Source organism: Schistocerca americana, unplaced genomic scaffold (assembly GCF_021461395.2).
Source record: "Schistocerca americana isolate TAMUIC-IGC-003095 unplaced genomic scaffold, iqSchAmer2.1 HiC_scaffold_814, whole genome shotgun sequence".
Lineage (NCBI taxonomy): Eukaryota > Metazoa > Arthropoda > Insecta > Orthoptera > Acrididae > Schistocerca > Schistocerca americana.
In genome coordinates, this window is record NW_025726582.1 from 20,001 (window position 1) to 32,500 (window position 12,500).

Here is a 12,500-nt window from a genome sequence, read left to right on the forward strand (position 1 = left end):
ACATTTCGCGATGCATCAGCCATGCTGCGTATGTCTGCTGCAGAGGTTGCAAACCTGTCGGGCGCAAGTCTGACTGGTATAGTGTCTCTCTGCGAGGACGTGCCTCCGTCTCTGCCTGTGTGCGCTACGGAGATTCACGCCTCACCGTCAGGAACGAAGTATTACCGCGCTCGATTTATCGGACGTGGGATGCATCACTCCAAGACAAGTGCCACGGGAGTTAACTCCCGACATGGAGGTATGTCACGCCTTTCGTGCGCCTCCACCTACTGCGAGCGCTTGTAGGTGTCGGACTCGTGAGTCTAGTATCCAAGCTCGTACGTAGGATGTGCGCGTGGCAACGACGCGTGTCGACAGCTGTTGGCACGCGGCAGTTGCCTTATGCGCATGGTGGTGCGTCCTGCGCGGCTCGCTGGTGGTGGGCTCCCGCTGCGGCGCCGGCCTCGCACATGCTCCGCCCGGCAAATGTCGGACGGCGGTGCGGTCGGCCGGGGTAGCGGCGGGGCTCGTCCGCCGGCTGGGCTGCGCACGGGTGCGCTGCTGTGTCGGGCGCGCTGCGCTGGGCCGGGTCGGCTGGGCGGTGCGCGCGCTGCTGGCTGGCGCGGGACGGGCGGTCGGTCTCTGACTGGCGGTTCGCTCTCGCGGCCACGCCGGCGGCGGGCGCCGGCCCTGCCGTGCCCGGCTCGGCAGGCCACGTCCGGACAACTTAGCGGCGCCGGCCGGCCATACGCAATGTTGGCTGTGGTTGGTGCAGGCGGTTGGCGCAATAAGCACAGTGGGGAGTTCTGGCGGTCATCGTTCCTGCCGAAACTAAGTCTCTCACTGTAGAGAACTTAATGTGGAAGCAGGCCGATGTCCACGCGCGGGGAAGGGCGCCTGACTGCGAAGCGCTCTCTGGCCTTCAGAGAATGCAACGCGGACGACGTCTCGGCCTCGATCGGAGGATTCCTTGGTGGACAACTGCGAAGGGGAGACCGGCAACGGTCACCACAACGCGGAAGTCACCAGGAGCTGCCACAGGAGGATGCTCCTGAGTGGCCTAAGACCACGACCACAGGGACGGAGGCTAATGCAGTCGCCGTACGGGCTTGGCAAACCCGGGGTGCCCTAGCCCGGAGCTGGCAAGCGCTACCAGCGACGGCCGTAAACTGAGATACGCACTTCAACGACTGCTGTGAGGCGCGCAGTGGAACGTCGTGCGTGTTTTGGACCGGAGTCTTGGCTTAACCGCCTGGGCAAGAGAAGGACAATCTCTATAATCACCCCTCACCCTCTGCGTTAGCTGGCGGCTATGGGGCGCAAGGCTGTTGAGTTGTGAACAGTCATGAGTCAGCCACCTCAGAGGACCGGCCGACCCTCTGTTGTATAAGGCTTACCCAGGTGTGCGGGGCGACGCCTGGATGGACAACATAGATCCCTAGCTGTTCGTGGGAACCACATGGACTCTTTCAAACAACCTTGTCCCGACGGAACTGGTGGGCCGTCGCGGAGTCAACACACCAACCTCTCGGGGAGCGAGTCGGACACCTCGTGTACTGACGGACTCCCAAACCAAGGGCAGTCGGAGGTCCCTAGACCACAAGACCATGACCCCGCGCTTAGTGCGCCAGAATTGGAGTTCCGGACACCCCGTGTGCGGAGCGCTAAGACTGCCGCTAGCGAGACGCTGTCACGGACGCTCGTTGATACGAGTGAAAGTGACAGTGAGAAAGACCGTAAGGCTAAGCTAAGGAAGCAGAGGAGACGCCTGCGAAAAGTGCTTCGGCAGAGATCGCAGAGTGCTGACGCTGCAACCGAGCTAATGCCGCCACCCCGCCAGCCGGCGCCAAGAACGGCGCCCAAGGAGGGAGATAAGCCGGAACCGGCGCAGGTAGCCGGGCGCGAGCCCAGCGGCCCAGTCGGGGAAGGCGCCAAGGGGAAGTCTGAACCGAAGGCGGAGACGAAGGCCACACGGCCGACGACGCCGCCGGCGGGTAAGACTGCGGGCGGGCCAAAGCTGGCGCAGGTAGCTGGGCAGAAGCCCGGCGGCCCAGTCGGTGCTGGCACGTCCACCCAGACTCGCCCGGCGGGAGAGACGGCGGCCACACGGCCGAAATCTCAACCGTCGGAAACGGTGAAAAGTGCGCGGAAACTGGCGCAGGTAGCCGGGCAGCAGCCCAGCGGCCCAGTCAGTGAAAGTGCCTGCAGTAGCCGCGCCTCTACGCCAATGTCGGGAACCGAAGGGCGCAAGCCCGGGACTCGACGGAAGAGGCGAAAGAAGAACAAGCAGCCGGACTCGGCGCAGGTAGCCGGGCAAGAGCCCAGCGGCCCAGTCGAGGACGGCAAGTCCCCATACAAGGCAAGCCCCAGCGATCTTGCGACTATACAGCTCATCGCGACGCGGCTCGAGGACGTCCTTGAACTCGTGGACGACTCTCTAAAACCGGGGCAACTGGTGGAGGAGAAAAGTCTAAGTGACCTTAAGAGACAACTGAGAGCTAAGTTGTTTGACTGGGCTATGGCGCAGTCGGCCCTCACAGGAAGGGTGGACGCCTTGGAGGATGAGCTGGCGAGGACGAAAGCGGCGCCCCTGGCGCCGCCAAAGACCTTTGCACAAGTTGCCGCCGCTCTACCCTCGACAGAAAGGAAAACGCAGGCAATGATAACGAGAGCCCAGACTGAGAAGGCTACGCTCTTTATCAAGTCAAAGGCAAACGAAAGCGGAGCAGAAGTGAGAAAGAAGTTCACCTCCCTGGTCAAGCCAGAGGTTGATGGTGTGAAGTTCTCACGGGTCACCACAAACGGCCCGACGCTTATCGTTGATGTGGCGTCTGAAACTGATCGTCAAAAACTTCTGGCCAATAACAAACTGACAGAAGCTCTGAAATGCGAACTGCCGAAAAAGCTCAATCCGCAGATAATCATATATCATGTACCCTGCGTCATGAAGAATGAAACTGTGGTTGAGCTAACTCGAAAGCAAAATGACCTTGGAGGACTTTCGGAAACACAATTCCGCCAGGAGTTTAAGCCGAAGTTCCGGACTGGACCAAGGGGCAAACAAACATCACATCTCGTGGTGGAAGTAAGCCCCAGACTCAGAGTCGCCATCCTTAGGCAGAAAAGACTGTACATGGGCTTCGAGTCCATGCCAGTCGATGATTACCTAGACTTGGCTGTCTGCACGCGGTGCCAAGATGTAAACCACTCGGCAAAGTTCTGCAAGCAGGACCCGAGTATAATAACATGCGGGCACTGTGGTGAAAACGGCCACATGAGAAAGGATTGTCGAAAAGCGGGGAACCAACCGGTCTGCATTCCGTGCAAAAAGCGAAATCGCAATTGCGTGACGCCAGGAAAAGAGTGTGACTTCTATAAAATCCTCACACAACGTAAAATCCAGCGGACAGACTATGGGAGACAAGACCTCTCGTCAACCGTCTCCTTACCGGCTGCCGCCTCACCTGTTGCCGACCGGACTGTGAAACATCACAATGCCCGTGTCGGTTAAAATAGGACAGCTGAACTGCGCGCGATCGCAAGCGGTGATGTGCGAGGTGCGACGCCGAGCGGAGGAGGAGTCTTTAGACATTTTATGTCTACAGGAGCCATACTCCAAAGACGGAAAGATCCTGTATATGCCGACTACAGCTCAGATCTTGGCAGGAGGAGAGCACCCTATGGCAGCGATCGCTGTGCTAAATCGATCTCTGAGAGCAGTGAAAGTGGCGCACCTCAGCAACAGATGCATGGTGTTAGCCGAAATAAACACTGGCGATTTCACCTTTTTCGTGCTGAACATGTACTTTCAGTACAGGCACAGAGAGAGGCCGTACATCGACCAGTTAAAAGAGGCGGTTGGGTTCTATCGCAATGACTTGCTCATCTGCACAATGGACGCAAACGCCATGTCACCCCTATGGCACAGTGACATCACGCCTCTTGGCGCGCGACGCGCCGCTAGGCGGGGTGAGAGACTCGCTGAAGCAATTCTCGAGCTCGGATTAGAAGTGGTGAACCGACCAAACTTCCCACCAACTTTTGAAGGTCGCCGGGGAGCGACCTCAAACATTGATGTGACACTAAAGAGTGCACATGTGCATCTCCGCGCGGAGAATTGGAAGGTATGGCGGGGAACGACACTAAGTGATCATAATCTGATCACATTCACTGTAGCTTATGATGGGGAGCCTCCTCCACAAGACCAGGTGAACGGCATCGTCAAGTACAACTGGCGAAAGGCTGATTGGGATCGACTAAGAGGAAATCTAGTGATACCGAATTGGCCAATGGATCGCGTTGTGGACGTGGATAAAGCTGCAGAGGATCTGACGAGGGCTATACAGACAGCAGCAACGGGCGCAGTCCCGTTGGCCCATACAGGGAAAACGCCTAAAGCGCCTTGGAACCCTGAGCTGCAACGTCTCCGACGCGAATGCAGAAGGGCGCGGCGGCAATACCAGCGCAGCATAGGCGATCACATGCGTGAGGCTACGCTTGCGCGGTACAGGCGGGCCAAGGCGGTGTTTAAGCGGACGCTGCACACGGTACGGATTGAGAGTTGGCAGTCTTTCGTTCGTGACAGTCTGGCGGCTGACCCCTGGGGAACGCCGTACAGGATTGCCGCATCGAAAGTTCGGTCACCGACGGTCCTGTCAACCCTAAGGAAGAATGATGGCAGCCACACCAGGGACTGGCAGGAGTCAGCCGAGCTACTCATGAGCACCTTGTTGCCAGATGATAGTAGCGAAGATGAGAATGAGGAACAGGGGAATATGAGGAGACAACTCAATGAGGCGTATGCCAATGAGACGCCAGTTGCTCCTTTCACTGAACGTGAAGTTACAATAGCCATTCTCGAATTGCGCCGGAAGAAGGCGACGGGACAAGATGGTCTCGCTGCAGAGGTTCTCCAAGCCTTATGCGCGGAGATCTGCCCTTACCTGACAAACCTCTACAACGAGTGTTTACGTCAGGGACGGGTACCAGAGTCGTGGAAGACGGCTGAAGTGGTTATACTGCAAAAGGGTGATGACAAGGATCCAGAAGTGCCGAAATCGTACCGACCAATCTGTCTCTTGAACTCCATGGCCAAGCTCCAGGAGAAGCTCCTATGCCTCCGGCTAGAGCAACACCGGGAGCTTAGGGGACGAAGTCCTGACCAGTACGGATTCAGGAGGGGCCTGTGTACAGAAGATGCTATAAACAAGGCAATGTTGCTAGTGGACACATCTACTGCTAAGTACGTTGCGGGGATAATGGTCGACATCGCCGGGGCTTTCGATAACCTATGGTGGCCGGCTCTGTTCGACAGCCTAAGGAAGTTGGAATGTCCTGGGCCCCTGTACCGGTGCCTGCTTGACTACTGCCGACACCGGCGGGCGGTCTTGCGGTGCCCGGGGCGGGCGGTTGAGAAGTTGATCACTAAGGGATGCCCACAGGGCTCAGTCTGCGGTCCCATATTCTGGGACGTGGGTCTGGAACCTGTGCTGGAGGAACTTGGGGAACTGCGACAAGTGCGAGGCGTGGTGGCGTACGCTGATGACATTCTTCTAGTGATAGAAGGTGATTCTCGGGCAATACTAGAAGTAAACTGCAATGCAGCGTTAAATGCACTACAGGAGTGGTGCCAGAAGGTGAAGCTGAAGCTGTCTGTAGAAAAGACTGTGTATGTCATGCTGCGCGGCCGATTGGCGCGTGACCCATTGCTCCGAGTAGCTGGAGGAGCCAACAATGGAGCAATCAGGCGAACTTACATGACAAGGTACCTGGGGATTCACCTTGACGAGTCCAGGCTGTTCACTGCGCACATCGAGTTCGTATGTCGCAAAGGCCAAGTCCTATTCCACAAAATAGCCAGCATTGCAAACAGGCAATACCACCTGCCACTGCATACACTAAGGCTGTATCACTCGAGCATTCTGGTAGCCATCACGGCCTACGGATCGAGTGTCTGGGCTCATAGACTGAGAAAGAGAAAACCTGCGGCGGCGGTGAGGAGGCTACAGCGCCAAGCGCTGGTGCGCCTCACTGGAGCATACAGCACGACATCCGCTGATGCGTTACTTGTCATCACGGCAATCCCCCCACTTGACCTACTGGTCAGGGAAAGGGGTGCGCTGTATTGGCTCCGGAAGGGCAATCCGGAAGGGGTCAACAACATCTTAGGCCGACCGGCAGACAGCGTTGCTGAAGTCCGGAACTGGCTCCTTGATGAGTGGCAGCAGAGGTGGGACGCGCTCCGCACCAGCAGGCGCGTGCACCGCATTTTCCCCAATGTGAGAGAGCGGATGAGACTCCGGTTTCTGAAACCCTCACGGGGACTGGTGCACTTCTTGACGGGACATGGCCCTTTTTCCACCTACTTGTGCAGGACTGGCAAAAGAGAAACAACGGACTGTGACTGCGGCGAGGAAGGATCCCCGGAGCACGCTCTGTGGGATTGCCCACAATTCGCTGATGCACGGGAAGGCAGACTGCCCCCTAACAGAGATGTTCGAGCGCTTCTTCGGAGCAGAGAGCACTGGGGGGCGCTCAACAATCTTGCCTCTGCAATATCTGCGTTGGCTCTAGAACGATACTTGCAAACGAGAGCTCTGGAACTCGAAAGGGAAAGAGCAGGAATGCTCCGAGACCCCGACACGACACCAGAGGCCAGCAGTAATGATACTGACACCGACTCATGGGTCGAGGACGACTAAAAGGCGACTGACTCTAGGCCAAGAACCCGGAACATTCCGGGCTCGACGATGGGCAAGGCCTGGCTAGCCCGAGCCGAGTGCTGTGGACCCTGCTAATCACAGGGGAAACGTGCGCCGGCTGATGCCCATTGTAAGCGGATGCTACGGCGGCACCACCTCCACGCGGTTCCCCGTGGGCACTGGGCGGCAGGCCGCGAGACCTGACGCCCGGTGGCAAAGAGTGCTCCTCTGAGGATATAGAGGGTCCGTACCCCCGCACAATGGTGACGGTGTGGGGGTAGTTTTTCCAAAGACCGCTTCCTGCGGTGGCAACGCTGGGGTAGAGTCGATACTCGTCCCTTTGGTGGAAGGCAAACATTCTGCTGTACATCAGTACTCTACTAATGGTTCAGTTGTCTCACGGCACTGTTTAGTAAATGATACAGGGCCACATAGATAGATGATATATGCGAATGTCCATATACATGAGCTGCGAGCTGTACCACGTACGAGCTACAGACGCGATCGCGTTGCTCTCTGTACGAATGCAGATGCTCAGCGGCAGCTAGGAGGCGCTCCATCCATGTCGGTACCGGTGAGCGTTGCACTCGCAGTCGCAAAAACGTACGGCAAGTATATTACCCGGAAGAGTCAATGACAGTCCAAGCCCCCCTGCGTGGGAAGAGTCTTCCTAGGCCATGACCCACCGGAAGGGCGCAGCGTCCCCCACCCCAGACATGTGACGTCACACTATCGGTATTGACGACTAGACTGATTCCTTATAATCATTTGCCATACACCGGTGGAAGCTGCCGAGACGAGTAACTACATAGCGGGCTCGCCGTGTCACTAATGTACAGAGATACAATAGTTTCGACTGGAACCGGAGTAAACGTATACACGGCGCTGATTAGTAATAGATAGAGCCATCAGAATACAGATAATGTATACAACTGTCCGTATACATGCTGAAAGACTCTGCTCACAATCACACGTCAGCCAGACACTCTTATCACGCACTACTCTCTGCCTGTAACAGGCACACAGACAATATGTAAGCACCAGCATGGAACAACACCCAGTGCATCCTCTCTGCCACATTAGACAATCCACACTATCATAACCAGACCGGGAGGTCCACTCGGAAAACAGAATATCCCACCCTTCCGACAACCACCATTGCTCAGCTAAGCCACCAACACCCACACATGTCCCACACAGGGGTGCACCCAACATCACAATACTGCCTCCTGTCACACCACACAAACAATGGCAGGAATGAAAGACACAGGTCTGCCACAAGCATGGAATCAGAGCGCCGCCTGTTATGAGCCAAAGGTGCACCCTGACGTGGCAAATCCGATGATGCCGCAGTCATTTACTTACGATAATCACAATCAACAAACCGGCCCCCCCCCCCCCCCCAAAACACCTTTCCTTACAACAATGTGTACCTTAACCTAACCCATATTGTGCCTTAACCTAACCCGTATTGTACCTTAACCTAACCCGTATTGTACCTTAACCTAACCCGTATTGTACCTTAACCTAACCCGTATTGTACCTTAACCTAACCCGTACTGTGCCTTAACCTAACCCGTACTGTGCCTTAACCTAACCCGTACTGTGCCTTAACCTAACCTATGTTGCGCCTTAACCTAACCTATGTTGCGCCTTAACCTAACCTATGTTGCGCCTTAACCTAACCTATGTTGCGCCTTAACCTAACCTATGTTGCGCCTTAACCTAACCTATGTTGCGCCTTAACCTAACCTATGTTGCGCCTTAACCTAACCTATGTTGCGCCTTAACCTAACCCATGTTGCGCCTTAACCTAACCCATGTTGCGCCTTAACCTAACCCATGTTGCGCCTTAACCTAACCCATGTTGCGCCTTAACCTAACCCATGTTGCGCCTTAACCTAACCCATGTTGCGCCTTAACCTAACCCATGTTGCGCCTTAACCTAACCCATGTTGCGCCTTAACCTAACCCATGTTGCGCCTTAACCTAACCCATGTTGCGCCTTAACCTAACCCATGTTGCGCCTTAACCTAACCCATGTTGCGCCTTAACCTAACCCATGTTGCGCCTTAACCTAACCCATGTTGCGCCTTAACCTAACCCATGTTGCGCCTTAACCTAACCCATGTTGCGCCTTAACCTAACCCATGTTGCGCCTTAACCTAACCCATGTTGCGCCTTAACCTAACCCATGTTGCGCCTTAACCTAACCCATGTTGCGCCTTAACCTAACCCATGTTGCGCCTTAACCCAACACACGTTGCGCCTTAACCCAACACACGTTGCGCCTTAACCCAACACACGTTGCGCCTTAACCCAACACACGTTGCGCCTTAACCCAACACACGTTGGGCCTTAACCCAACACACGTTGGGCCTTAACCCAACACACGTTGGGCCTTAACCCAACACACGTTGGGCCTTAACCCAACACACGTTGGGCCTTAACCCGCTCTGTAATTGTCATACGACGCGTTAAATTAGTGTAGTGTTGCCTAACTGCAACCCCCGCAATATAGTTTGCTACTCGCACTGCCCGGTCCCCAGAGTATCGCTTCATGTTAAACACCTTGCAGCTATACACTGTAATGCGGATGGCAGCAGGACGTACATGCTCAATGCCCTTCGCAGTTGTTCATTGGCATTCGCATGGCGAAGCACAGCCTACGTTGTGGTACGGCTTGTGTCAACTGTCCGCTGATGTTGTACGTCCAAATCACACACTGTACTGCACATTGGTCCTCATGTACTGAATGATACATCGTGGTACATGTGTGACCGTACCACGACTGCGCCAACAACGGCGAACCATACGGTCCAAATATTGTGCACTCAGCTACGTGTCGTCTCCCTATAAGAGCTGGATTGCAGTATGGTATGCCGTGGATGGCGATCAGCATGAGCCGTCTGTTGATGTAGTGGTGCGTGTTGTCAGACGTAGTCGTCTCTTCTCACACACCGTGATAGCATGGTGCACTGCGTTCCACATCTGCGACATGCGACAGAGGCCGGTTGACAGTCGTTCGCGCAATGGACATCGCATACGTACGGGGGCCACCTTCCACGTGTTCGCGAAGCGTGCACATGTTGTTGCGTGTATGTGGGCAGACATAGTGTGTCGTGACACCTGACACAGGCATGCAACAATCGTTGAATTTGCAAATGGCGATGGACGTCTACGTTTGCTGGTGACGTTACGCAAATGAACAACTGGTAAACCGTTGTGGTGCGGTTGTTCTCGCTAGAGGTGAATCAGTGATGGCGACGATCGGTTGAGCTACCAACCGGTTGTTTCAGCGATACCCACCATGCCCACGAACGTGAATGGCATGTGGGTGTGAAGCGATACGCGGCGGTGGCTGGGTGGGACCGTCCCCGGCCGGTGAGGGGGGGCCTCCCGGCGTGCTGGCCGCGCGGTGCGTGGGCGCACGCGCTACAGCCGGCTGGTGGGGGCGGCCAGTGGCAGGCGCGCCGGCCGACGGAGGCGGCAGGCGGCGCAGCTGCGCGCCGGCGCACCCTGCACGCGGCGCCGTGCGGCCAAAGTAGGTCCTCGCGGGCCCGGTGCGAAGCGCGGTGGACATCTGCAGTGTGCTGGTCCGATTGAGGACTGTGTGCGCTGAGGATGCGCCGCCGCCCGGCGCTCGGCGCCGCGACGCCGTCTGCTGCTCGGTCGCCTCTGCGGTTCTCGCAGGTGGATTGTATCGCAGCTGTGCGGACGTGTTGGCGCGTGCGCTGTGCTGGGAGAGTTCGCTTCGGCACCCAAGTGGGGCTTTTGTCCTTCTGTGGCGCTGGCGTTGGAGCTGCCGGCCACCGTAGGTGGCGCGTGTTGTCTCCCGCCGGCAATGCCACGACAGCACGCTCCCGGGCCTCTGTCGGCAGCGGCAAGCTCAGTTGGGAGCACGGGTGGTCGCACCTAAAGCGTCTACTCGCCAAACCCCGGGCGATTGCGCCTCTCTCGAACCCGACCAAGTACTTAGGACGGCGCTGCGCGCCGCCGGGACCTGAGAGGGTTTCGAGGTGTATTGTGCAGGGGAGCTCAGCCTCCTCCTGTTTGCAGAATAATTGAGCGGACGCTTGCGTGTTCGCGCGGGCCCCCGGGACACACTCCCGGGCGGCCGGCTGCTCAGCTCTAGTTGACGCAGCTCCCTGGTTGATCCTGCCAGTAGTCATATGCTTGTCTCAAAGATTAAGCCATGCATGTCTCAGTACAAGCCGCATTAAGGTGAAACCGCGAATGGCTCATTAAATCAGTTATGGTTCCTTAGATCGTACCCACGTTACTTGGATAACTGTGGTAATTCTAGAGCTAATACATGCAAACAGAGTCCCGACCAGAGATGGAAGGGACGCTTTTATTAGATCAAAACCAATCGGTCGGCTCGTCCGGTCCGTTTGCCTTGGTGACTCTGAATAACTTTGGGCTGATCGCACGGTCCTCGTACCGGCGACGCATCTTTCAAATGTCTGCCTTATCAACTGTCGATGGTAGGTTCTGCGCCTACCATGGTTGTAACGGGTAACGGGGAATCAGGGTTCGATTCCGGAGAGGGAGCCTGAGAAACGGCTACCACATCCAAGGAAGGCAGCAGGCGCGCAAATTACCCACTCCCGGCACGGGGAGGTAGTGACGAAAAATAACGATACGGGACTCATCCGAGGCCCCGTAATCGGAATGAGTACACTTTAAATCCTTTAACGAGTATCTATTGGAGGGCAAGTCTGGTGCCAGCAGCCGCGGTAATTCCAGCTCCAATAGCGTATATTAAAGTTGTTGCGGTTAAAAAGCTCGTAGTTGGATTTGTGTCCCACGCTGTTGGTTCACCGCCCGTCGGTGTTTAACTGGCATGTATCGTGGGACGTCCTGCCGGTGGGGCGAGCTGAAGGCGTGCGACGCGCCTCGTGCGTGCTCGTGCGTCCCGAGGCGGACCCCGTTGCAATCCTACCAGGGTGCTCTTGAGTGAGTGTCTCGGTGGGCCGGCACGTTTACTTTGAACAAATTAGAGTGCTTAAAGCAGGCAAGCCCGCCTGAATACTGTGTGCATGGAATAATGGAATAGGACCTCGGTTCTATTTTGTTGGTTTTCGGAACCCGAGGTAATGATTAATAGGGACAGGCGGGGGCATTCGTATTGCGACGTTAGAGGTGAAATTCTTGGATCGTCGCAAGACGAACAGAAGCGAAAGCATTTGCCAAGTATGTTTTCATTAATCAAGAACGAAAGTTAGAGGTTCGAAGGCGATCAGATACCGCCCTAGTTCTAACCATAAACGATGCCAGCCAGCGATCCGCCGCAGTTCCTCCGATGACTCGGCGGGCAGCCTCCGGGAAACCAAAGCTTTTGGGTTCCGGGGGAAGTATGGTTGCAAAGCTGAAACTTAAAGGAATTGACGGAAGGGCACCACCAGGAGTGGAGCCTGCGGCTTAATTTGACTCAACACGGGAAACCTCACCAGGCCCGGACACCGGAAGGATTGACAGATTGATAGCTCTTTCTTGATTCGGTGGGTGGTGGTGCATGGCCGTTCTTAGTTGGTGGAGCGATTTGTCTGGTTAATTCCGATAACGAACGAGACTCTAGCCTGCTAACTAGTCGCGTGACATCCTTCGTGCTGTCAGCGATTACTTTTCTTCTTAGAGGGACAGGCGGCTTCTAGCCGCACGAGATTGAGCAATAACAGGTCTGTGATGCCCTTAGATGTTCTGGGCCGCACGCGCGCTACACTGAAGGAATCAGCGTGTCTTCCTAGGCCGAAAGGTCGGGGTAACCCGCTGAACCTCCTTCGTGCTAGGGATTGGGGCTTGCAATTGTTCCCCATG

General features: G+C 56.1%; 1 protein-coding gene and 1 non-coding gene across 2 annotated transcripts in view; one reads left to right on the forward strand and one right to left on the reverse strand.

Moving 5' to 3' along the window:
• LOC124591222 (serine/arginine repetitive matrix protein 1-like) overlaps window positions 1-796 on the reverse strand; it is a 1,449-nt gene extending 653 nt beyond the window's left edge. Inside the window, exons 1-2 of the mRNA XM_047131716.1 lie at window positions 725-796; window positions 335-522 (exon numbers count right to left, since the gene is read on the reverse strand). Of these exons, the coding sequence (XP_046987672.1) occupies window positions 335-522; window positions 725-796 (260 nt within the window). The remainder of the gene's footprint in view (window positions 1-334; window positions 523-724) is intronic.
• A 10,029-nt stretch (window positions 797-10,825) lies between these two features.
• LOC124591225 overlaps window positions 10,826-12,500 on the forward strand; it is a 1,910-nt gene continuing 235 nt past the window's right edge. The window contains exon 1 of the ribosomal RNA XR_006977053.1: window positions 10,826-12,500. This exon is cut by the window's right edge and continues 235 nt beyond it. This is a non-coding gene — a ribosomal RNA (small subunit ribosomal RNA).